This window comes from Tubulanus polymorphus, chromosome 4 (genome assembly GCF_964204645.1).
Source record: "Tubulanus polymorphus chromosome 4, tnTubPoly1.2, whole genome shotgun sequence".
Lineage (NCBI taxonomy): Eukaryota > Metazoa > Nemertea > Palaeonemertea > Tubulaniformes > Tubulanidae > Tubulanus > Tubulanus polymorphus.
In genome coordinates, this window is record NC_134028.1 from 8,229,788 (window position 1) to 8,256,068 (window position 26,281).

General features: G+C 38.4%; 4 protein-coding genes across 5 annotated transcripts; 1 reads left to right on the forward strand and 3 right to left on the reverse strand.

Moving 5' to 3' along the window:
• Window positions 1-5,264: 5,264 nt before the first annotated feature.
• On the forward strand, window positions 5,265-6,208 carry LOC141903523 (uncharacterized). Its single transcript, XM_074791650.1, has one exon. The coding sequence runs from the start codon at window positions 5,265-5,267 to the stop codon at window positions 6,006-6,008; it is 744 nt and encodes a 247-aa protein (XP_074647751.1). The 3' UTR covers window positions 6,009-6,208.
• Window positions 6,209-6,956: 748 nt separating this feature from the next.
• On the reverse strand, window positions 6,957-12,114 carry LOC141903982 (organic cation transporter protein-like). Its single transcript, XM_074792410.1, has 8 exons — window positions 11,669-12,114; window positions 11,019-11,247; window positions 10,271-10,466; window positions 9,439-9,672; window positions 9,223-9,357; window positions 8,662-8,865; window positions 7,945-8,017; window positions 6,957-7,459 (listed from the first exon to the last, which is right to left on the reverse strand). Exons 1-8 carry the CDS (start codon window positions 12,044-12,046, stop codon window positions 7,301-7,303), a joined length of 1,608 nt encoding a protein of 535 aa, XP_074648511.1. The 5' UTR covers window positions 12,047-12,114; the 3' UTR covers window positions 6,957-7,300.
• A 345-nt stretch (window positions 12,115-12,459) lies between these two features.
• Window positions 12,460-17,162, reverse strand: LOC141904271 (solute carrier family 22 member 15-like). The gene is made up of 8 exons (XM_074792850.1): window positions 16,791-17,162; window positions 15,857-16,085; window positions 15,555-15,750; window positions 15,209-15,448; window positions 14,987-15,121; window positions 14,621-14,824; window positions 13,745-13,817; window positions 12,460-13,264 (listed from the first exon to the last, which is right to left on the reverse strand). Exons 1-8 carry the CDS (start codon window positions 17,160-17,162, stop codon window positions 13,082-13,084), a joined length of 1,632 nt encoding a protein of 543 aa, XP_074648951.1. The 3' UTR covers window positions 12,460-13,081.
• A 1,896-nt stretch (window positions 17,163-19,058) lies between these two features.
• Window positions 19,059-22,931, reverse strand: LOC141904264 (solute carrier family 22 member 15-like). 2 transcript variants are annotated; one of them, XM_074792837.1, is made up of 8 exons: window positions 22,505-22,931; window positions 20,952-21,180; window positions 20,644-20,839; window positions 20,265-20,504; window positions 20,016-20,150; window positions 19,697-19,900; window positions 19,503-19,575; window positions 19,059-19,315 (listed from the first exon to the last, which is right to left on the reverse strand). In XM_074792837.1, exons 3-8 carry the CDS (start codon window positions 20,796-20,798, stop codon window positions 19,118-19,120), a joined length of 1,005 nt encoding a protein of 334 aa, XP_074648938.1. In that variant the 5' UTR covers window positions 20,799-20,839; window positions 20,952-21,180; window positions 22,505-22,931; the 3' UTR covers window positions 19,059-19,117. The 2 variants fall into 2 exon arrangements, with proteins under 2 accessions (XP_074648938.1, XP_074648937.1); XM_074792836.1 differs by lacking the exon at window positions 22,505-22,931 and adding an exon at window positions 22,201-22,279.
• Window positions 22,932-26,281: the final 3,350 nt, after the last annotated feature.

Consider the following 26,281-nt stretch of genomic DNA (forward strand, 5'->3'; position numbering starts at 1 on the left):
CGGAAGAAAACTTGTTGAATTGCATTATTTCCCGTGGAGCCGAGACCTGTTACGTACATCTGACTACACGCGTCATACTGGTGTGTGATTGTCGTGCCGATCACAAACGGGGAGTAAAGAAATGCGAATGAAATCACCATAAAAATAACGATCAGCTTCACGCGACTCGGAGTGAAATGACGGCGAGCAAAGAACGGAAATGCCACGGAAAACGCCCGTTCGGATACGACCATTACAGTCAACCAATTACGAGTGAGTTGGGCCGAATACCGTGGTATCCAGGCTAGTTTATAAACCCACGGTACGACGCCCCAACTCAGACTGACTTTTCTGAATATTCGCGAACCTTGCGTCAGATAAGCAACGACGAATCGAAAAGGTTCTTGAATACCGCGGAACACCAGAAATGTTATATCAGCCAGCGCCAAACAACGCAGTAAATAAAGTGATATGTGGTTAGAAGACTGTCGTCGTAGAATCGAAATATTGAATACGTTGAGCAGAATTCCGACAACAGAAATAGGCAAACTACCCGCTAGTTTAACGCTTACTGCGAATACAGACCAAAAGACAAAACGACATTTTTCAGAATCGTTTAGAATTTCACTGCGCCACGTTGTTGTTACTGTTATATTATCTGCATCGGTCGTATCATTTGCCAACATCTTTCTATACCGCAAAATGATGATTACTCATGGGCCAATAAAATTAGCTTACACTAATACTGCACAATTTGTCAAATACAAAAAGCAGTTTGAAATCATTGTGCTAAAAGGTTAAGCTTATTTCATCTTATATATACGCATGCAGATGAAACTTGCCCCGAGACTTTATTTGATTGGCTGAAAATATGAATAACCCGGAATGCATGGTTTTATCGAATACGAACAACTACGGCGTAACTATGAGGGGATTTCGAAGAAATGAAGTGAGATTAGGTATGATGTTTTCGAGATACCCAGAGGAGTTGACCTATGGTTCAACTAACGGTGGGCGAACTTCGGTTATCGGAGTAAGTCGACTATGTTCGAACTAAGTGAAACCGAATGTCAGTTATTCTGAACTGTAGTCCGGAAATGGTCGATACAGGATTGAGCACGGTGGCCGACACTGTCAAATGAGTTTCGGCCGAACTCAAGTGCGTCCCGTAATATATTAGTTCCGACCACCAGTAATCGAGCTACGAACCGAAGTTCACCTAGACGGTTGCAAGGTGTAAGGGCTCAAGTAGGGTATTGCATAGTATAGTTCCTTCGCGTATGCTTACTGCGTTGTTCGGTTTATGTGTAACCCAAAGAAAGTTGTCATGTCGACACATTTACATCGCCAGCCATTAACATTCCATGTGTCAACGTGTCGACGTATCTACCAACCGACAAATTGACTATTAATGATCTCTTAACCTCATACACCAAACACATCACGTGACCAAACACATGATAAACCCCATACTTAAAATACAAATTGCATTTTATATTAGTTTCAACACGGTTAAACATTCAAATTCACCGGAGATTCATTATTTATTTTCATCACTGTCATCGTGAGATGCGCCTCCCAAAAAACAAACGTGGGGACGGTGAAATATGGCATTGTTCACATTGCTACAGAACGACGTCGATGCGTGCCGCCTCTCTTTTTCAAAATCAAAAATGATGCAGCTGATGCTTATAGTTTACTGTTTCGGTTTAGATTTTCTTCTCTTGTTTGTTTGTGTTTTGTGGTCACCCGTCAACCAGTCAACCCACGATGCTTGTACATACATTGGCGACAACATTGCGACGTGTCGTCCGTCGACCGTCAACCAGCGGATGATATAGGTCTATGCGCTCTATCGTCTCTCATTTTTGTCACCACGATCCTTGTACATAAATTGGCGACAACATTGCATCGTGTCATCCGTCGACCGTCAACCAGCAGGTGAGATATGCACTCTATCATCTCTTCAATGGGCCAACCAACAAACAACCAACAGTAGTCAACTGTCACTAGTCGTCGGTCAACCTGTACATGAACTGTTCCTTTGCTGCGCATCAATACCCAATTATCAATGTATTCATGCGCCAATGTATTAATGCGCTGATACATTAACCGCACAACTTACTAACTCTACGCTAAGGCACTATACTATGCTATATCCAACTTGGGCCGGTGTAAGTTCATTTCGAAGGTCATTCGATCAGCAACCTGAAAAAGTAGAACCCTCCCTGCTCCTCATCAACATCTCACCAAATTTCAAAATATCGCAATGGCTGGTTCAGCCTGTATCATGTACGGTATACAAGATATTCCTGTATTTTTCAGCTCTCGACAGCAGCAAAGATGGCCGCAAGAGTGCTTACTTTTGCTAACCAAAATTTTCTCGGACAATAAAATGCTGTAGGCCCTATATAGATCAAGACGAAGGCGGCCGTCTAAAATGAATGATGAGAAAGGTGTCACTTTTTCGTTCAAAAAGTGCTTACTCAGGGTGGCCTCTGACAAAAAACTCATGGAATTAGAAAAATCATTGAAAACTCAGGGATTTCGGATAATGCTTTAGTGACTGCGAATGTAGGAAAAATGGCCACGGAAAAAATTGCCAGGAAAAAATTGCCATGGAAAAAATGGCCAAGGTATTTGCCTATGAAAAAAATGGGCATGGAAAAATGGCCACGAAAAAAAAGGCCAGGGACAATTTATGAGAACTACTGACAATGTTAATAAAACATTAAGCTTTCAATTTTTCCTTGGCCATTTTTTCCGTTCACCAGTGACTACATGTAACTAGAGAGACACCGGCATCTGTAAAGCCCGCCGCACACCGCTTTTACTTACGAAAGTCGGACGTCATCCAACTCTTACTACGACTTTTTTCAAATAAAATTTCCGAAAATATCTCGTTATAAAAAAAAGAATCTTGTTCGGCGATTTATGTAGCCAACGCAGTAGAGCCACAACCTGATATTTACTAAACCAAATATTTAGAAAGGTCCATGAACATTTTCCACAAATTGAAAATGTTTGAGATCCTCATACTAGAACTATTCACACGAAGAGAAGAAGGCTAATATAGGACTTCATGAATCCAGCATGCGGTTGAATTTTTGTTTTGGCTTGGAATACAGACCGATCAAAAACGTCGACATTTTGCAATAAACCCGTGGTCCACCCACATAACTGCGCGGAAGAACTTTTGTGACCCCATTAATCACCAACTCATTTGCGTCGGAATAATTGCGTCGATTTACGATAGATGTATTAAACACGTAGGATACGCTATATACTGATTTTTCTTCGAGCAATCATTCTGCCAGACCCTAAATATCTGATCGCGCCGCCGTCGAGTCGAAATGACTGTCAGTTGACTCTTTGAAGCGGGATACCAGTGGAAGGTTGGGCAGCGAATTGTCTAGCCTCGACAATAACGCCATTTTTAACTTTTGTATGGGAGGCGGGGAACTTCAAATAAACCGATGTTGGATTATGTCTTTTTCAAACACGGGAAGGCGGGCAACTTCAAAGAATGTGATTTCACATAAAAGAAGGCGGGATCTTCAAAAGTGGTAGATCATATTCAATTGAATGATGAACTAACTATAAGCGCTACTGAGGTATTTGTATGGAAAACTTCAATTCTTAATCAGACCGTCGGTCCTTATTGTGAAAATCAACGGTACATCGCGTAGCGGCGAACTTCAAATATTTCAGCGCGTCAGCTGTACAAAGCAATTGTAATAGGTGGTTTTCTTAAGCCACCGAAAGCATTTCACATAGTCAATAAGAAGGATTGTGCGTCATGAATGGCGAACGTTCTTAAGGGGTCTCGACGCGGCACGATTTCTCCCGACACAGTCTATAAAAACAGACCGACGCGATATTCTCTCGCAAATTAACCGCCCCGGTCAACACCCGAATCACAAAAAACCGATTTATCGCGCGGTATTTATGATCACGTGACCTCTCTCCCTCTCCCTCGTCGAAAATTGCGTTTGATCGACGATTATGAATCCATTTGCGAAACACATAAAACAGAAGCGAGCGGTTCCGCGAGTACGCCTAAACCGACCCCGCCGTGGCTTCCATTATATACAACGACAAATACACACAGTAGGTTAGCGTGAAGCACAAAACAGAACGTTTACTTTAATGTCGACCGCCTATTGACTATAATTGGCCAGCGGTGCGCACCAAAGTGATTTTCCTCTTTATTCCATTGGATGACGGCAACGCAAAGTTTTTCTAGAAAACTGCTCGACAGTATTAGCACGTCCGAGGTTCGGGAGTAGAACACCTTCCGATCTGGTTACTTCAGACACGTCAAATATGGCTATAGCATCTGGGTTTATTCGTATGCATTCGCAAGTAAGTGGTTGGAAGAGTTTTTTTCTATCGTTAGCGATGAATTGGATTTTTTGTTCGATTAAATGTGCTTAACAATCAAACTGATGTAATTCGTCTGCGCGATGAAGACTACGTACATAACATATATTTAGAATGACAACATAATATACATATTAGAAATAATAGAATTTTCATGTCAGACCCCTATTATGGATGTCATGTTTGACGAGTCAGTCGATGCTTAGTTCATCCTGTGCGGTGTATCCAGTCACATGTCTATCAGAGAAGTCCTAGTTAGGTAGCTTTCGTCATTATAACTCAAATGGTAACACGAGAATCATAAAAAAGGATCCTCCATATATACATCGATGCCAATGATTCCATTCATGGAGGAAGGCGTTTATGGTAGGATTTGAGAGTTGGTAAAAAGGATGCACATTTTGTGTAGGTACATAGTTGATAAAAAGAAAAGATATCTTTGAAAAACTAGGAACTGTATTTGTAAATAGCCACTATTGAGATGTACTCTATAAAAAAACATTGGACCCTTTAAATATCTACATAAATCTAAACATTTCACCATCTGTACTAAGTTGATATAGACTTTGATAATGTGGCAAACTTAATTATAAGCATTCCATCGATTTCAGGTGCAGCAATATGGAGATGTACCGGCAATTGAGACTATGATACAATCGAACTGTGGACGGATTGGTATGTCGGCAAACCTCCCCATTAATTTTACCCGACCGAGTTCTATGTATTGCCTGCCTTCACAAACGACTGTACAAACTCCTCACCCCTACCGAGGGTATCACCAGGACCCGCGGTACTGTCAACAAAACGCATTGAAAGCGACGTTCGAACTGTCGCATCACAATTCACGGCAACAAATGTTCAAATGTGCTTCAAATATCGAACAACGTTTGGATTTTATGGCAATGCCTCACCAGTTAGCCGCTCACCCGCCGTCGGCTATGGTCACGTCTGTGCCAACCGGGAATCTGTCCCCACCGCCGGCTCACGAGGCCGATATACCCTGGTGGAGTGTTGGTCACGCGGGACAAACGGCGCTGCATCATCATTCACTTCCGGTCACAGCAGCGCAGCGATCGATGGCCTACCATCAACCGATATCGAACTTGTATCAAGATCACAGTCAGCTCATTGAAGCGCCCGGGAAATCAGCGGCACCCACTGTTGCGCGTAGGTGTCGCCGCTGTCGCTGCCCGAACTGTCAAAACTCGACAAACTCCGATCCGAACAAACCGAAACAACACATATGTCACATTCCAGGTTGCGGGAAGATTTACGGCAAAACGTCGCATTTGAAAGCGCACTTACGCTGGCACGCGGGGGAACGGCCGTTCGTTTGTAACTGGTTATTTTGTGGGAAAAGTTTCACTCGCTCGGACGAATTGCAGCGCCACCTACGCACGCACACGGGCGAAAAGAGATTCGCGTGTGCGGTTTGCGCGAAACGATTCACCCGCAGCGATCATTTGAGTAAACACGTGAAAACACACGAAAATAAAACTCAGAAAGCGAAGACGTCTTGCGCAAAAAGCGGCATAGAAAACCTCCCCGAGGAACCCGTTCAGAAAAACACAAGCTCGTCTTCTGACAGTTTTTCAGACAATGAAAGTGTCTCGGACTGCGAGGAAAATCTTATCGTCGACATTTGAATCGCGGGATTAACGCACGGGGGCTTGTTTGAAGCAATGATGGTGTTATCCCGAGGTGTAGAGAATAAATACACTGTTGCTGCCTTAAACTAAAAAAAAATTGTTGTCAATCATTCTGCGCATTGGTGACCACAGTTTTTGTTATCCGGAGCGTTTTAGGATTTATTAGTTCATTGGATTTTTATATAACACTGGAATTTATGAAATAATGTCGGAATAAGCAAACAATATGAATTTATTCGAAAAACGTGGTCTGGTGGGGTCGAGCCAATGGTATAGCTTTAAATTGCAATACCGGTGATGAATTGTATTTTGAAACACATCGTGTTGAGCCAAACTATTTTTTATAAACATTCTCATATGGTATTGGCTCCTGCTTTGATATGCCTACTAGCTGGTAGCAAATGCAGGTTCAAGGACCTGCCTTAACCAATCTAAACCCACCTACCAACTTGACACATCGGTTTTTGATTTAGGGCAATTTCTGAATTTAGTCTGCATAGCATAGCTGTGCAAATTGGCTTATGGGTCTGTTATTTGGAAATTCTGTGTCTTCAATCGAAAGAAAGCTAACAAATTGCCTCGAAAAATGTACCGTTGCAGCGGTAAAACCATAAAGAAAGAGTTTTAAAGAAATCGTCCAGATTGAATATAACATTAATTCGTATGGGTGAAAAATCCCTTCAAAATGACTAATGCTGACATTTCGGAGCACGACTTCGCGGGGCTCAAAATGTCTTGGTGGTGCGAAACCGTCAATATGTCTCTGTTAGTTAAAGCAAAACATAGTCTTTTTCAAGGGAATTGTCGTCCGTAGAAAGTGTGCTATTTGACCAGAATGACTTAACAACTCATTCGGAAAATTATAAATAATCGTTATATTAAATAGATATAAATATATACTTACATAGAAACATACATACATGTAAATTCGATTTTGTTAAATCATATTGATTTATGTATTACTAAATAAATATACATATATAGAAAATAACTATTTTCATCTCCGAGTCATATCAGCCAGGAACGCACTCCTCGGGCAGTTGACCCTCATTTTTTTGGTTTATCGGTTGTTCGTAAGGCGTCACATTTTTATGTGCACCAAAGAAATTTCTTATTGAAAATGGCCAATGGAATACATACATCGAAATAGATATGTTCACCTTCAGAATGTGGTGAAGACAAGACTGCTACACGAATGGCGAGTCAGAAGGTGTGGTTACATATTGCATGCAAATCACGTTAGTTTAGCCATTTTAATGCGCTAGTCCCTACTTAAGTTGAGACAACAACTATAACTCGGTCGTCGAGATCGGTTTTTCATCTTTTTGCAGGTAGGAATCGGGTAACGGTTTCCCTACTGTTTCCGGTATAGACAATAACACCAATACACCAAAGCCGAACGTGAACGTGGCGTAAAGAATGTACGGAATGACAGGATGAATGGCTGTCTGAAAGAAAACGACATGGAAAACATCGATGTTAATGACTATGATAAACCTCTTGACAACGTTAACACATTAGCTCTAGTTACTCTGTGACAGGGCTCCGACTAAATACAACTAGATTTTGGGCGCTACGTAGATGACTGATGACTGATCTCTAGTAAACGTCGTCAGTATCTTGGAGCGTGTCGCCTGCTAGTTCGATACACTTGCTTCAAGGTTTGAAGTCACGTCGGGAGGTTAATGATAGTAATGATAATCTTTATTTACATTGAAATTATAACATAATATAACACTCAGGTTGGTTATCTTCCAAGAATAGTAATTTCATTCGGCCTGTATCAATCATAATAAACAAGGTAATTCGAGGTGAGGTTACGTGAGGTGAGGTTACGTGAAGTTACGTGAGGGGATTCAACCACTCGGAGGTTTAGCTTGCTGATGGCATTTCTTGTTTGCAAACACGGCCATAAAATGAATAATCAACTTACTAAGAGTGAAATCTGAGGTGACAGAACAGCGGCGAACCTTACTGCCGCGCCTAACATGGCATTAGATATATTTCTGAAAATACAAATGAAACTTATCAGCCAACTTAACAGATTATATAGGTCTAGCAGAGGATGTTACGCACAGTGTTTGCTTGTTACACCCACTTACTAACCCTGTCCTTAGAGAACCAACAAATATAATTGAATTCTGTACTTTTATTGCGATGCTTCCGCGGGGGACAAAGCGTTTGTAAGTTTTTTTTTCTTTTTGAGGTTTTGCGAAAAAAAAAGCCAGGAGAATATCCCTAAAAAGATACACCGAACAGAAAAATTTTGGTATTGAACACTCGCGAAAAGTACACGAGATTGTCTATGTTTTCCAGTGGCGGATCCAGTGAGTACCGGGGAAGGGGGCGCGACCCCTTTTTTCGGCAGTGTAACTTTAGAATCTTCTACCCTTTTCGTTTAAAATATGGTGAAATTGTGAACATATGTCATTACTTATTCTAAACAGGAAAGTGCTCAGAATGCATCTAATTTTTCAAAGTTTTCTGGAGGAGCATACCCACAGCCGCTACATGTGAAAGGTGACCCAAGTAGGGAGTGCGCGCCCACTTTCCGAAAAGCTGGATCCGCCCCTGTTTTCCTATTCGTCTCTACTTTCTTATTCCTCCGATCCGTTCTTGAAAGTGTATTAGAAGATTTTGTTTACTGTACCTCATGAGAGTTGGGTAGAGCTCACAGCAGCTGGTAATAATTCCCGACCAACATCCCGCGCAAAGCGCCAACGATACTATAGCGGAGTAAGTAATGACCGTTCCGTATTCTTCAGATTTACCTATCAGTTCGATAGCAATTATTATCAAGTAACAAATACCCATCATTACCATGTACATGCAAAATCCCCTAACACGACCCATCCTGAAAGAAATATTGAAAACGATCATATCAAAGAATTTCCACGTGCGTGCCTTATATTAGTAGAACTAGCCGTTTGGCTAAAACCTGACGAAAAGGACCCAAAATCAAATAAAATCAAAATCAATAAGAAGGACAATTCCAATTTCATGATAAAAGAAAAACCGTATCATTATTCGTCCAAAATCCAATATTTTATGAATTGAAGATGTTTATGTATTCTAAATTCCATCCGCATACTTATTTTACTTCTTTGTAGAAGAAGCACGTCGGTCAACTGATGAATTTGTTTTCATAGAAACTTCATTTTCCTTCTATTGTCGAGTTGATACCATTTCTGATAAATGATCATTTTCTTACCGGTTATTCGTGTACAGCGACACGATACCGACAAAGATGGAACCGCTTCCGCTGAAAGCCACATTCAAATACATATTACCCAATAAGGAGCTTATTGAGCTGTTAACTCCGTACCAAGTGAGGCCTAGGCCAAAACTGAAATTAAACACAGATTTTCACGACTAATATTTTTCATATCATTTACTTCTATATTATTATGAATATATCGGCATTTACCTGGATAATGCGATGACGATTGTCCATTTAGAATATTCTTTGTTATGAAACAAATCTAGATACGTGCTTCGTTTTACTGCGGACGAAAGTTCACTTCTTTGTAGATCTTCTAGAAATGTTGCTAAATCGTCTGGTGGACTGAGTCGGTTCAACCTAAAGGCTTTTCGTACCCAATATTCCGCACCTTTCAGTGATCCTTTCTGCACGAGCCATCTTGGACTTTCGGGATAGATACTGTATAACGATAAAAAACCATAATAGAATCACAACAATAACACAATTCATTTTGAGATAAATGTATCACTTCGTCATGGCTTTATCGCTCATTCGACTCTCTACCAAGGTGTACTGTAAAACGAAGTGGATGTTTTATTCGAAATTAACACTAGCAGAAAAGCCTAAATGACTGGTTTCAATTGAGTCTGAACAATGAGAGTAGCTACATTTCATTTCCTTTTGAATGATTTCACCAAGCAAGAGACTGCTTTTCATTAAGTTTCGATGATTTCTATTCTCGGTCTTTGGATCCCTATGGGACACAGCCTCCATTGGCTCTCCAAGCATACCTCGTAAGTATGCAACTACGTGTGTATGTTTTTCCTTGTTTGTAATCACATTTTTATTTAAAATGCATATATACATTGCGAATGGATATTATTACACACTGCAGAACTAATTGATATTCAATCAAAACTGTTATTTCAAAAAAGAGCATAGACTATCGCAACAACGGGACCATCGAGGGCCCGCTACAATATGACGCCTAAAAACTGGAAACTTCTCTATTTCGTTATGGAACTCGATTATTGGGAAACTCGGCTACTCTACTTACAGCATGTAGACGGGAAGCAACGGAATAGTGATAAGTCCAACGGCAGTGGTTAAAGTCTTCCAATCTCTGCATAAATATGCCAATAATGCTACCACCACTGGCGAGAATTGCCAACTAAATCGCCAGGAAGCTATGATCCTCCATTTGGGACTAATCCATTCTATACTCAGCACCGGTGCCACGCAAACTATTGCACCTTAAACAACAACAAATCCAAATTTTCAACCAATTTTGGTAATCTTAAACAAACATTGCCTGGTGATATTTGGCGAACGACAAAATGAGCTGCGCACTTTGCGTCCGCGTAGTATTCGGCCTCGGAAATCGATTTCTTTGTACGTTAGCGTCCTGGGACATGAGAAAAAATGTTTTATTCTGATTCATGAATCAAGAAAAGAAAATTTCTCGATGAGATATAACTCGTCAAAAAATCAATTGAATGATAGAAATAATCATATCCCATTTACCGAAGAGATAGGCCTATTTCTCGTCAACATATCTAAAATCTTTTTCATTAAATCATAAATACATTCTAAAGCATGAATGAAACATTGCCCTCTCGAGGCCATCTTTCCAATTAAAAAATTGTTTTTCCATTTTTGAATTGAAAAACATAGATACGTACGATTTTCTAATATAGAAAACAATTAAAAGTGAAAGTTATCAGAAGAAATGTATGATTTTCTCCATAATATTACAGTGTTTAATCTTTTAAAACTTTTACCCCGAAATTAGTTTTAGTTTTTACCTGCTAAACAGCCGGTTATAAACCTGATTACGACGTAGGTGATATAAGATGAAGTAAATCTGAGGCCGACTTGCGATATCGACAACAAAATCCACATGATCAGAATCGTGTGTCTCCTTCCGTAACTATCGCAGACTTGTCCTCCGACGAACGCTCCGGGTATCAAGCCGACGAAGAAAACACTTTGAATCACCTTCGTTTTCCAGAACTCGCTGCAAATCAAGTTCCACTGAAAAAGTATAATCAAGCATTAACAGTGATTAATCTCTGTCCATCGTTTATGTCACTGGTTTTGATTTCTACAATTCACATTTGCAATGAGCAGGCCTCGGGTGGGTGCGAATTCTATAGTGGCTGATTCGGGCCATGTAATAAAAAATCAAATACGTTACATTTTTATCTCGTTTTAACGTGGTAATTTTCGTTTTATTGCGCGATAAAACGACTTTTAGGCGTCTGTCAAAAATTATTTGCACCATTTGTGGTCTTATTTTACATGGCCCGAATTAGGCACCATAAAATCCAGATATGTATGTAGAAATCATTTAACGGCCTAGTTGGCAATCGGCGAGCGCCTTAGTCGCGACCGCCCGCCCGATGAGTATTGTATTAGCTCAGCGAAGATTTGAAGATTTGACTCTTCAACCTACCTCTGTGAGCGCTGATGTAAAAGTCGGGTTGAAAGTTCGGTTGACACAAATTAAATTCTCAGTTGAACAGAATCCATCGGTAGAATTCGGCATCGATAAATTGACGCACGAATTGGCACACTCGATACTCGCACATTTCCATCCGGGATCAGCGCATTCAAATATAAAATACATCACCGATACTGTTCCGCTTAATTCTAACAAATTCGACATGACGAAAACCAACAATTGATAAAATCCCAAATCGCCAAGCGACTCAAATATATCGTCGAATTTTACATCTATTCGATCACTCGGGCTGTTATTTCTTTCGTGTTTGTTGATGAAAGAAGTTTCTTCGTCGAGTGCCTCCACTTTGTTCTGTTCCGATTCAGCCATTCTGGTCGCTAAGTCAATCTATGTACATAATACGGACTACAATTGAATATTTTATATTTACGCGAATGTATATATCGTGGTATGAACAATCAAAAAATCGTACCAAAAGGTTATCGCAAAAAGAAATAATGATTAATTCTTTTTAGGAATCTCGACGTTATTTACTTTTTTTTAAATGAACGAAGTCCTTGTTTTCTGTTCAAACATTTGCGGTTTATAGATTACGTTTCCAATTGAACATACGTCACCGGTTCGAAACCGTCAGATAAGATACAAGAACATCGAAAACTCATCAACGCTTATTTTTCCTTTTATTACCTATGATTATAAATACTACATTCTCATTTCATGTACGCATCTCAAACAATACTATCCGCTTGACCCAATTTTCCATATGATACATAGGTGCATGTATAAGTTTACATATTGTATAGAAATTGAATAAAGAACAAGAAAACTAACTTGAAAGTTTACTGACGCCTTGAAAACCAACACACATATTGCTCAATATTGTCGACAATAAAAGGGATGATGTTATTACTCATGTACTATAAAGTTATTTTTAATGTATATTATAATATGAATATATTGATAATTGAATTGAATTGGCCAGCAACCAGTCTCACCCCGATATGACGTAGCACAGATCATCTCAAAATAATTATCAAAATTTATCAAAAATAAAATAAGATTTATGAAATATATCTAGTCACAAAATAAATACCAAAATATATAATTGTAATCATCATTGTCAATATTGATGACGTAGTGCAAATCGACTCACAGAGAACCCTTCAATAACGCATACTAGGTATCAATGTATATAAACATTATTGTGACGGTTTTTACGGCGCCAAAAAGACGTATTGAAAACGATAGCTCCAAAAGAGCTCGTGGATTCACAACACCTTGTGATTACTAAACATGAAATAAAAACATCTGTTCCAAAGATTCTAAGAACTACGCTATCATCTTTGGAATTGGTTGGATTTTTTTGTGTCGTCTCCGTGTAAGATCGAAGATCGTTGAAAATCGTTAACAATTTTCCTGGTCGACGTCGCGTTTTACCGGCTGTTTATTTCGCTTATCGTGTCGGCTCGGTAGGTCCTCCGGTAAAGGCTTGTTCTTCGTTTCCGGTATCAAGAAGAGGACCAGAAATCCGGATGAGAACGAAACTGTGGCGTATATTATAAACGGAACCGAACTGTGAAAGGTGGCCTGAAACCGAACGGTAAAAGACATGCATGCAATGGCGAAAATATAGACTTTAAACCGTGAAGACAATATAGGCGTAGCCATGCAAATTAACGAACCAGGACCGAGGAGGGAACGGGATACACCAACTCAGAAAATCAAACGAAATCTACTTATCAAATAGAAAACAGGGGAATCCATATTTTAAGATTTTTAAAAATGATAAAGGCCACGTTAAAGACGAAAAGTCGTGCTCTTTTTCGTTCTAACGTGGTTTTCTCGTGTTAACGCCACGTTGAAACCAACTTTTTGTTACAAAATGTTGGAAATGTTTCCAAACTCATCAGTATGGAGCAGAACTGACGAGGATGGTGCAGAAACCTCTCCGTTTCCTACGCGGCTTGAGTGGATTTCATGTGTCAGTGGCTTCGCCCGAAGAGAAACAAGAAATCTCAAAACAGCTAATTGAAATATCTTTGATGAAAAACATATTCACGTACTTACCAATAGAAAGATAAAAGGTGCTGCTACTGAACCGACTCTGACTGCCATATTAGCGGACCCCGATGATATATTTCTGAAACAAATCAGGTTCACAATCAGTGAATATATTGCCCCCCCCCCCCGCATAGGTCCAGTTTCATAAAAAAAGGTTGAACTAAAATAAACCGTTTAATTGATTTGGTTGCTTTATGTTTTCAATGAGGACAACAATTCTAAACTTAACCATTTTACGACTCTTTTTGCCGAGGCAAATTTTCTAAACATTTTTCCAGATGCAACGGGTTTACCAGAAACTGATGGTAATTTCATATTTACAATGACTTTGTAAATACATCGAGATTAGTTTCATGAAACCTGGAACCGTATTCCAGAGCACCCATGCCTATACGTGACGCGTAACCTACGGGTGTTTCGTGGTATGGGTCCCTGTTTTGCATGCCGGTTATCATCATCATGACATCACAACGCTGATGCAACCTCTATGAAATGTTAAGTCGTCCTATGGAATGGGCAACAAGTTTCACAATACCTAGTAGGATTACCGTAACATCGGAATTCTCTTTTTAATTGATTATTCATTATCTAAACGATATCTTGCACGTAGATGGATTTTCTTTCATATCGGAGGATAACTGAAGTCCTAGAAGTCATTCAATGTAACTGTTACAGTTGAATTTAATGTACGACCGATTATCATAGATTCTAGACACCAGACAGATTCTAGACACTTTGACAAGATATTCCGGATTTGTAGGTAATTTTCCATGATCATGATCACTTGGACGATCAGTTGGACTATAGGTCAAAATAATGAAAAAGTAAAGGTTTAGCATGTTAGAAATACGTATTTTTCAAGTGGATTGACAAGGAATTTACCTCATCAAAGTCGGATATAGCTCCAAGAAGCACATCCAAGCTGAACACCAAGCTCCCGACATTATTGACAAGGCTGCTAATGCAAAATAGGTAACGACCATTGGATGATTGCGTGACCCTCCGGTAACATTCATTGCTAATATCACTAGATGACAGCAACCAGTCACAGAAATGTATAACATGAAACTCTTCACACGGCCGATCCTTGTAAAATAGACGAAATATACGTTTTCCGGTTTGATATTGAAAATACCACCAAACTCTCATCAAGCCAAATCAGGAAAAACATGTTAAGTTGTGGGGTCTCGAGCAAATATCCCTTTCGTATTATCAAACGTATCATGAAATATTATTTGAGCAACTTACCATCTAGTAACGAAGGTAGCTAGAAGACCCATGAATAAAGCTCCGATACCACTAACAGCTACATTGAGATAGATATTTCCAGTAAGTGAACTTATCGAAGAATTAATACCGTACCAGGAAACCGATAAACTAAACCTTAAAATGTAAAATAAGCAATTTCCAATGATGAAATTGACGGTTTCGCAGATATCCTAGTAAAAATGAGAAACATTTTAGTCTTACGCTACATATATAAGAACTACTGTCCATATTGACATTTTGCGGTTGTGGAATAAATCCAAATAAGTGTACGGTACAGTTCTTCCTTGTCGTTTATTTTCAGTTCTTGCTATGTCTTCTAAATACGCTCGCAAGTCGGTTTTCGGGGCTACTCGATTAAACCAAAAAGCTTTTCGGATCCAGTATTCAGCCTTATCGAATCGTCGTTTTTGTATAAGCCACCTGGGGCTCTCTGGGAAGAAACTTGAAAATATAACATGTATCAAGAAAATCGTACATTTAGTTCTAAATGAATTGTTACCGAAAAACGAAATCTCTGGGCGATGGCGCTGGTTTCACCAGTACTTACAAATAATACAGAGGAAATAAAGGAATAGTGATAATTCCCATGGCTGTCGTTAGAACCTGCCATTCTCTGCATAAATACGCCAGCAATGCTACCAACATGCTGCCTATTTGCCAACTAAATCTCCAAGAAGGCAACGTTCGCCATTTAGGACTCATCCATTCCAGAGTCAGCACTGGCGCAATGCAAAATACTCCCCCTGTATTGCGAATACAAAAGAATTAGAATACTCCTCATATTCTCTCGTATTCGTTAATGTGCTTTGATAATGTTTTTTTAGAAAAAATATCGATGCATTTACTCACCGGCAAGAAGACCCGTCATAAATCGTATGGCGCAGTAGACGTAATAGTTCGGCGAAAATCTTAAACAAGTTTGAAAAAGTGCGAGTAAAAACCACGCGATGAATATCGACCATCTTCTTCCAAACGTATCCGACATTTGACCTGCGACGATTCCTCCGACGCCCAAAGCGGCGAAAAAGATACTGATGATCGTTTTGGCTTTCCAGAGATCTCCACAAACGAGGTTCCACTAAAAGGATATAAATTTTTGTACATTCTTTTGATGAAAGCATTACGTAGCGTAAACCGCTGCATTTCCGACATACGCCCGCCTAAACAGACACGACTTGTTTTAACATTAAAAATGCTACCTTCAGGGTTCATCGTTTTTGTTTATAGTTCGATAGCTTTTCATTTCGCAATTTTCTCATGATCATTTACTAAATTTTAGATTTTATCGCAAGTGACACTAAATGTATGAAAAAACTATATGCATGCCTATTTTATTGAAAATCTTTATGGAGTCCAGGGCATACGACACTTACATTTCATTTTAGGATTATAGGACATGGCAAATATCTTTTCAGATGTTCCTGAGGTCTTTTTATTAATTACCTGGATGATGGACGTTTTTTTTCAAGAAAAATGGGAAAGGAAAACATTTGCGATAAATGATTTGTAACAGCCGTTTTAGAATAAACATGAATTAAAAAAAATATATATAAAAATGGATTTTTTTATCACTCGAGTATCTTCCAAATCAATTTTTTTTTGAAAAGTTGTCATGAAAACAGAAAAAGGATTAACAAAATAGTTTGAAAATAATTTGATGATATATGCAGAATTCCGGCAGGTGAGTCCGTACTCCAAGTAATTTAAATAGTTCTAAAGGGCAATACACATCTAACATCTAAGAGCTGTGAAAAGAACATCAATTTGTAATGGAAACTTTTACCTCGGTTAGAGCTGATGAATAGATCGGGTTGAAAGTTCGATTGACGCAACTTAAATCCTCAGTTGAACAGAAACCTTCAGGAGAATTCGGCAGTGTTGAATTGACGCAAGAATTTTCGCACTCGATACTAGCGCATTTCCATCCGGGATCAGCACATTCAAATATGAAATACATCACCGATAACGTACTGCTTAATTCTAACACATTAGCCATGATGAAAACCAACAATTGATACAATCCTAAATCGCCTAACGTTTCAAACATTTCATCAAATTCCGAATTTTCTCCAGATTTGTCATCTGGGATGTCATCACCGTTGAAAAATGCCGTCTTTTCTTCAAGTTCCGTGTGATCATTTTTTTCGTCACCCATAGCTCTGCACTGTTTCTCTGGTTGAACAACAAATATCACTGAACCTCATTGACATTCAGGCGGTTTAATCAAAACTTTTTTTGTCGTCAAGCTTAGTTTATGTCAATTATGATTTTCACGAATCAATGGATCTTTTGTGTTGAAATTATTCATTACATTCACACATGTTAGGTCAAAAATTCATAAACCCGACGTGACGTTCGAATAAGACCTGTGAGGGTATATTCCGACGGTACATTCCGCAAAGGGTGTCTGCTTTAGTTTGTCGCAGTGCCGTGTTCTACGTTCTTCCTTTTCTCTAATTCGTGAAAAAATTACTTTTTAACCACAATTACTTTCATTATTATTCTTTATCATTTGTCATTATTCATCGCGCTACTTATGTTACTACTGTAATAATTCATGTAGTGTATTATGTACCGTATACTAGACCAAGATGTCTAGAAAGATATCTTTGACTGTACCCAAACGTTGTTGGAAGTCATTCATTCAAATCTACGGAAGCGTCCTGGGGACATTCTATTAAAAAAAAATTTCGAGGTTAGTACAGTATAGTTTATTTTGCATAATAGATTGATACAAAGATATGTAATTATACAATACGATACAGTATGAAAATATAATAACAATCAATCATTGTAGCAATAGATTATGCGAGGAATGGGAAAAATCGCATTTAAATGACAAATCTAGTTAATTCCGAGTTGCAAACTCGAAATAAATCTCAAGAAATCACATTTAATTGAGAAAACTAGTTTATTCAGAGTTACAAACTCGGAATTAATCTCGAAAATTTGTTTTTAATAGATATGTCCCCAGGACGCTTCCGTACAAATCTGTCTTCGCAATTATATTCAAGCTAGCACGTTGAATGAATGGCTTTCAATATATTTCTGGTATGGTCAAAGATTTCTTCCAAGAATGAACAGTTATCAAGTTAAGGTGACAAAATACTACAAAATGTATCATTTTTGAAACATATTTCAAACGAGGTTTATAACACGTAATGCTAAGGAAAAAAATCATACCTTGAAATGTTTCTCATTTCTAATGAGCTATAATAGTGACAAGTTTAAAGAAATCATTAAAGGTTGACCCGCCGGCCGCCAACGTATCTACCCAGTACATTACTTTTTAAAAATCATGATCAAGCTAGCCATAACATACCCGGCACTAATAGAAATGAACGACTACTTAGTTTTATTGCAGTTTTCAAACTGATCCAGCCGATTAGAAAAACAAGGTATCATTTTGCTTAAGCCTAATGGTAGACATGATGAGAACATGGGCAGTAAACGAGACGTACGTACCTTCTTTCAGCGATGCCACATTTTTCTTCCGTACAACGGTTACTAAAGTCGCTAGCCAGAGCAAGCTAAATAGATCAAGAAATCACGTAAATAGCCACCACCGCGGTTTAAATTTAACTCTGGTTAATGGGCATTGGTACTGCAATTGAATCTAACTGCAGATCTGGCTCTTGGAGGGCTTTTGGGTTAGAGGCCTAATACAACAGCTGTTTAGAAAAGATTCCAATTTCATCGTTAAAATCCCGGGCATTAAACATATTAAACCATATCTGTCTGTAATCCGTGTGCACAATATCATCAGCTTAATTATATGCACGCAATTCGTTGGTCCTGAATTTAAATTACTAGTAACAGCTTGAATGAAAGGCAAGCTGAATAATAATAACTCGAGATCCCAAACGCTAGGGAAAAATACGATACATCATCAGCGATCTATCTTGACTGTTATGAATGCACTTAATGATTTGAAATTGTGATTATTTTACGGAGTGTGACTGATATGTAAAAATCCAACACCCTTAACAGGAATCAACACGATATTGATTATTGTAAATAAACTTTATTAATGAACAATGCTATATCACCATTTTACTGCAGTTCTTTTGTATATATACAAATTCAAATCATTTATTGACTGCTTTACGATTATGCGGATTCAAGACCTCCCGGATCGAATCCACCACTGCACTTCACGAACGGTTTTAATTTTTGATTTTTCTTACTGGGTAGATTCTCCGGTAAAGGCTTGTTCTTTGTTTCTGGTATCAAGAGAAAAGCCAGGATTCCGGATGAGAACGAAGCCGTTGCAAAAATTACGTACGGAATCGAACCGTGATAGACTGCCTGAAATGAGAAATGGATGATATCGCTCAGCCAGAATGACCCAATGGCGTCCAATTCGAGCAAAATATCGATTTTCATGTATATTAAGTTTTCATTTTATTTACAAAATTTGCTAAATTGGGAAAGTGAGGCGATGAAAAAAAATTCAGAAAAAAATTCAAAAAGTGTCAGCAACTTCATCGCTTACCAATAGAGTGATAAATGGAGCTATGATTGAGCCCAGTTTCATCCCCATAGTAAAAGAACCTGTTGCTATATTTCTGAAAGTTTCCCGAAACCAAAGTATCATTAGTTACGTACTGTGAATTAAAAGTTCACGGCTTTGAAATTATTCTAATCGACGATTAAACGATGTAAATATCGAGTTTAATGAAAGTCTACCTCATTAAAGTGGGATATAGTTCCCAGCAGCTCATTCGAGCCGCACACCAGCCTCCCGCCATCACTGATATTGACGCTAATGAAAAATAGGTAACGGCCATTGGATTATAGTGCGCCACTCCGGTTACTTTCATAGCTAGTATCACTAGATGACAACATCCGGTAAGTGAAATGAACAGCACAAAACTCTTCACTCGTCCGATCCTATGGATAGAGAACATTTTGAATGTCCACGCGTAAGGTAAAAAGGAACTAAGCTACGTTATCATTCGATAGGTTCGTTAAAAAGAGTCCATGGTTGCATCGACGAAATACATACCAGTTAATAATATAGATAGATAGAAGACCCATGACGAATGCTCCTATCCCGCCAACTGCCACGTTCAAATAGATATTTCCAGTAAGTGAACTTATTGAAGAGTTTATACCGTACCAGTCAATCGCTAACGTGAGCCTTTAACAAATCCAAAAATAAAATGTAAAAAAAAAGAAAATGAAGAATCTTTCTTGAAGGTTTTTTCGGATCCGCGTTTTCCAAAAATATTTGACAAAAATTTGGTGGCCTTACGATGCGTATAGTAGAACTATTGTCCATATTGACATCTTGCGGTTGTGGAATAAATCTAAATAAGTGTACGGTACAATTCTTTCCTGTCGTTTATTCTCAGTTCTGGCCACGTTTTCTAAAAACTCTCGCAAGTCGGTTCTCGGCGACAGACGATTAAACCACATGGCTTTTCGAATCCAGTATTCAGCCTCAACGAATCGTCGTTTTTCTACAAGCCACCTGGAGCTCTCAGGGAAGAAACTGGAAGATAATTTTGTATATACCTACATCATACTTAACGCTCGCTGTAAGCTAGAATATATCTTTTGGTTCGGTTAACAATTCATCTAAACTTCAGCGGAATGCTATGAGCAAGGCGTCACATTTTTCGAGAACTTACAAATAATACAGAGGAAACAACGGAATGGTGATGAGCCCTACGGCCGTAGTTAAAGTCTGCCAATCTCTGCATAGATATGCCAACAATGCTATGAACATGAGTGATATCTGCCAATTAAATCGCCAGGAAGCTATGATTCTCCATTTAGGACTCATCCATTTCAAACTTAGGACCGGGGATATGCAATGCAATGCACCTGTTCCAAAAAGAAAAAAAGTGAAATACTTATTTACTTTCCAAGAAATGGATTCGGGTTGTCTGCGCTTTTAATGTTTCAGAGAAGTAATTTCACTTTTCAAACTACTTACCCGCAAAAATACCGGTTATTACTCGTATAACGCAGTAGACATTATAGTTGGGAGAAAACCTTAAACAAGTTTGAAAAATCGACGACAAAATCCACACTGTGAATAGCGACCATCTTCTTCCGAACGTATCAGAAACCTGACTTCCAGCGATCGACCCGACAGCCAAAGCGACGAAAAATATGCTGATGATAGTTTTCGCTTTCCAGAGCTCTCCACAAACAAGGCTCCACTAATAGAACAAAAATGATTTCATGGAATTTAGCGATTAGTTAAAATATGACCACTGCCACTATTTGTGATTCACCCCACCCCTCTCTTGAAAATGTATGGAGCCCCGGAGGTGAAGTGGTGAAAAATAATTTTCTTTCTTGAGCACGACATCTTTTTCGTTCCTACGAAAAGATTATTTCGTGTCCTCGAAAACATTTTGTTCTCACGATAAGATTATTTCGATCCCACGAAAAATACTTCGTTCGAGCGAAAAAGAGAAAATATATATGAAAAGAATACGTAAATATAAGGAAGCGTCCTGGGGACATTTGTATTGTTCTTATTCTTTGCTGATTGAAAAATCATGAAATTAAATAAAAATTAGATTTTTTTATTAAATGTTATGATTTTTCGACCGGCGTTGATTTAATTCCGACTTTTCTCACGGAATTGAATAATTTTTAGATTAACTTGATGATTTTTCAATCAGCAAAATGTAAAAAAATCAATTATGTCCGCAGACCCTTTCGTATAAATATGATATACATACCGCATGATATTGATTTTTCAACAACCAAAGGCTGTACTTTCTTGAAAATGGTTTTTAGCGTAAAACCGAAAATTCGGGTTCTTTATAAATTTTAATAGGTTCGATATTTTAAAAACATTTTCGATCTCGTGATTGTGGGATTAATATTTGATAATGATCTATTTTCTCCACAAAAAAATGTATGATTAACAGAATATATAAGATGGTTGATTTACAATATGAAGAGGGACAACAAGCAAGCTTTACAAGCTGTCGAAGCTACAAGTGCTGAGGCGAGGTGCCCAGTGCAATGCTATGATAATAATGATAATGATAATAATAATAATAATGATGATAATAATAATGATGATAATAATATTGATAATAATAATGATGACGACGACGACGAATCATTTTACTCGTTTCTCGCGATTCATTGCGTACTTTTACCGCGTTAAAGGCTGTATGTGTAATTAATGATGATTTAATGAAGTTTAATCTTTTATTTACAGAGGAAGAAATGTTTCTTTAGGAATATTGGAGTCACATGATGCTTATCAGTTGTCGGTACCACTTGACTCCGACTCCTTGCGGACTTTGGGATGGTTTGGACAACGCGTTGTCCACGTCGATAAGAACTTTTTCGGAGCAGTACTTCCTGGACTGGTATTCATTCAACTCATTTATAAATATTCAGCTATGGTGTATAATACGAACAAAGCACTATTATCTGAGCCGGATCCTTACAACTGTGGAGCTACACAGTGAAGTAGTTGACCACGATTGATATGGGTAGGCTTACGAAGACTTTTACCTCTGTGAGCGCTGATGTCAACGTCGGGTTGAAAGTTCGGTTGATACAAACTAAATCCTCAGTTGAACAGAATCCATCCGTCGAATTCGGTAGAGATAAATTGACGCATGAATTTTTGCACTCAATACTAGCGCATTTCCATCATGGATCAGCGCATTCAAATACAAAATACATCACCGATAATGTAGCGCTTATTTCTAACACATTCGACATGACGTAAACTAACAATTGATAAAAACCCAAATCGCCTAACGTCTCGAATATGTCATCAAATTCCGAATTTTGTCCGGATTTGTGTTTGTGGATTTCATCACCGTTGATAAAAGTAGTTTCTTCTTCAAGTTCCATATTGTTTTCTACCCCGTCCTCCTGCCATTCAGTCCAAATTTAACGTAAACTTTGAATCTATTCCACTTCTCAACCCACTAGTTCGATAGAATTATATGTATATAAGCCTACATACCTTTTAAAACCAGTTGTTATGTTAATTTTTAATCATAAAATCGACAACATAATAGAGGTTTTAAAATAACGCCTTGAACTTCTCAACAAGTACCTTTATAAACACCTAAGGGCATGTTTTCGATTCTACGGGTCTAGACATTTGAGCAATAGCAAAGTACATAAATAGGTCTCGTCTCTGTATGTGTTTTTGGTAATAGATTATGTTGAACTGGACGTATCGGCCCCACTCCGCGCGGTGGCGCCACCCCGCGGGATTTACGCGAAGCAGCAGAACACAAACACGGCCACTCTCTCAATTTTCAATGTTAGAAATCGTGTGTGCATTTCAATTATTTCGGCTGTTAGGGTTTTAAGGCACAATATAAGTTGATGATGTGATATGGCGATGTTAATTAATGATAATTCCGCAGTGAAGCTAGGTACGAACGGTGCCGATTGAGTGCACAGCTGCCAAAAACACTGAAATGTGCGTAGTTGCGTAACTATTTGCAGTGAATTGCAGACGAAACATGAAGCCTTAACGGCCGTTTAAAAGAAAATTATACCAATCGCAATTGTAAAATAAAAATGAGATAGAACCTAAGTTAAAATTCTGGCCATTTCTAAAATGTTATTACTAATTTTTAGTCAGTGCCGAACGTTTAGTTTTCCAACAATAATGAGGGGTGGTAGGTAGTCATGCAATTCAAGTCATCATTTATTACACGTTACTTCCGTGTTGTTGAAAATCTCGCGAGTCCTGGACCAAACCCCATTGAACAATGTGATCTGTGTGCCGGCCACAAATGCACACAGATCACACTACACTACCCATTACACACTCCAGTACCCACAGCTTTCATATATCCATCCAAATATTTAGAGTGTCTTTCTTCCTGGATATCTGCTTGAAGTGTGAAGGCTAGCAACAATATCCATAGCTGGCATGCATGGCTGCATCCTTCTAGAGGGTTTGAGTGAGTTGCTTTTATTCGGGTCCACCGAATAGAACGAACTCCCGCTGGATAGTTTATCTTATTCGACATTTTTGACGAATCCGTTGGAAAAAATAGTTAAAGGTCGTTCAGTTAGTTGAAAGATGTATATGACTATAAGGGGCTAATATGACTGTGGGCCAATTCAGCTTCAACAGACTAGAGCGAATTCGAAAAAATGTCAAGATTATTTCTATTTCAAGATGTGTGTCATCGCGTGAGCAAAATGTGAAAACAATTTAACCCTATGTTAACCAATCACATTTCTAGTGGGCAAAAATTACTTGATTCATTTTCTGAACGTGTTCAGATACTAATAGTCCATAATTTTAGTTATTTTAATTGTTGCCTCTGTTTGACCTAGTTGTTAAAAATGTTGCAAATTTGCAACATTGGTAAAATATGAAAGTTTCCATAAACCTGACAAGGAAATGTTTACAGATGTATGCTTCTGATTTAAAGAACATAGTTTCTTCTAATAAAAACTTACAAAATATTGTGATTTAGTCTTCAAACATAGCACTGTGAACAAAAATTTCAGGCATAACCACCTGGGCATAGTCTACCCCTCTGGAGAATCTCGATATGGTCAGCCCATGATCTAAGAAATCATATCTAACATCATCATGTAATAGGTTTATAACAGACCTACGTTTATTCGTGGCTGGAGGGGATAATTGGGCTTCAAGACATGGGTGACCAACATGAGATTTCTTACCAGCATCGATCATGGCTTCAGCAACTGAAGCCCGATACCTCCTCATCATGAAATCTTAAAAACAATTACTGTGAATGCAAGGATAAAAGGGCTCTTATCAATAGATATAGATTTGAAGGGGAGAACGTCAATTAAAAAGAATACATGTATTTGTAAAAATTTTATTTTACCCAGTCAACCAATGTTGTATTTTTGCACACCAAAATTCATGGACCAAATTACAGAATTCCAAATGTAAGAAACATTGAACTCAATAGATATATGCACTTTATAGAACGATAACCACACTCAAACGTGGTGAATGGATAATAAGATAAAACCCACTATCTACAGATTAAAAGAATTTAAAAACAAGAATTTATTTATTCAATCTAAAATATATAGAATACACCACGTTTCAATCTCACCCTAGAGATCATCGTCAAGTGTATGCACTCTTTAGGCTTTATATTTCAATATTAACATCTGATCTTTTCAAGGAAACAACAAATTCTTGCTTATAATCGAGCAGAACTTGCCTTCAAAAATTTGACACACTTAGGTCATGGAGGCAGTGATTGTGCAATGCCGACCAGTGAAAGGTATTGTAAGGCGCTGCCATCACTTGGGGCTTAAAAGAACTACTTTTATGTTGCAACATTGGTAAATAATGGACAAATATTAATAATAAGGGTACCAACCGACCCCAAAAATGTTGTTGCAAATTCGCAACCCGGGTTAACCGTTTCAATGTAGGCGCGGGTGAACTGATAACTTCATGAATCGAACCTGTATTTTTACTGTCTTTATATTAGCATTGGTACTGGAATTGAATCTAACTGCAGATCTGGCTCTAATAGAGCCGTTGCATTAGTGAACTAATAGAACAGCTGTTTAGAAAAGATTGCAATTTTTTCGTTAAAATACGACATTGAATATATTCAACCCTATCTGTTTGTAATCCATGTGCCAAATATTATCAGTTTAACGATATGCACGCAGTTCGTTGGTCCTTGATTGAAACTACAACAGCTTAAATTAAAGGCACGCTGAATAATAATACGTAACTACGGAGCGGATAGAGGATTGTTGAAAGGGCTGGGATCACCCATATCTCGAGGGGCACCGTTCAGAAAAAGGGCACATTGGCGAGGATCTAAGAATCGATACCCGTTTGATAATCCGTAGCAATTTTAGACATTTTTTGCTACTTCAGTGAAATAGAATAGAATAGGCGCCACGCCAAAGCGATTTTCATTTTCTTTACACATTATCCTTCAAATGGGCAACAATGACTGTAAATACAGTTAATGTGGTCGTCTATCAGAAAATTGCTAAACGCACTATAATGCAAAATTTTCTTGGCTGTCCTCTCTTTCTGAAGTTTTGACTGTAAACTCAGTCTCACCGAGATAGCTGGAAAGCTGCCTCCTTTTTTGGCTTCAGGATAGCAAGGTCAGTCTATCTGCGCGCAATGGCGACTGGAAAGTTGCCTCTTGACACCAGTCTCATTAAAAACTACCAAAAGCCCAATTGTGACACTGTAAATAAAACCCGAGCAAGACTGTATACACGTAAACGTACAAACACATGTAATATTCACGTGCCTGTGCCGCTTCCTTACTGACGGTCTATCAACGC

Excerpts from the sequence above, each read along its gene's own strand:
- LOC141903982 (XM_074792410.1), bottom strand. The coding sequence starts at position 12,046 with ATGGCTGAATCGGAACAGAACAAAGTGGAGGCACTCGACGAAGAAACT. Across the intron at positions 8,866-9,222 it reads TCGCTGTACACGAATAACCG|GATGGGTCGTGTTAGGGGAT; the intron begins GTAAGAAAATGA and ends TATTTCTTTCAG. Across the intron at positions 8,018-8,661 it reads CTCTACCCAACTCTCATGAG|AAATATATCTAATGCCATGT; the intron begins GTACAGTAAACA and ends TTGTATTTTCAG.
- LOC141904264 (XM_074792837.1), bottom strand. The coding sequence starts at position 20,798 with ATGAGTCCTAAATGGAGAATCATAGCTTCCTGGCGATTTAATTGGCAG. Across the intron at positions 20,505-20,643 it reads TTGTTTCCTCTGTATTATTT|TTTCTTCCCTGAGAGCTCCA; the intron begins GTAAGTTCTCGA and ends ATTATCTTCCAG. Across the intron at positions 20,151-20,264 it reads ATAGTTCTACTATACGCATC|GCTCACGTTAGCGATTGACT; the intron begins GTAAGGCCACCA and ends GATTTGTTAAAG.
- LOC141904271 (XM_074792850.1), bottom strand. The coding sequence starts at position 17,162 with ATGGGTGACGAAAAAAATGATCACACGGAACTTGAAGAAAAGACGGCA. Across the intron at positions 16,086-16,790 it reads ATTCATCAGCTCTAACCGAG|TGGAACCTCGTTTGTGGAGA; the intron begins GTAAAAGTTTCC and ends ATATCCTTTTAG. Across the intron at positions 14,825-14,986 it reads GCTACCTTCGTTACTAGATG|GATCGGCCGTGTGAAGAGTT; the intron begins GTAAGTTGCTCA and ends CTATTTTACAAG.
- LOC141903523 (XM_074791650.1), top strand. The coding sequence starts at position 5,265 with ATGCCTCACCAGTTAGCCGCTCACCCGCCGTCGGCTATGGTCACGTCT.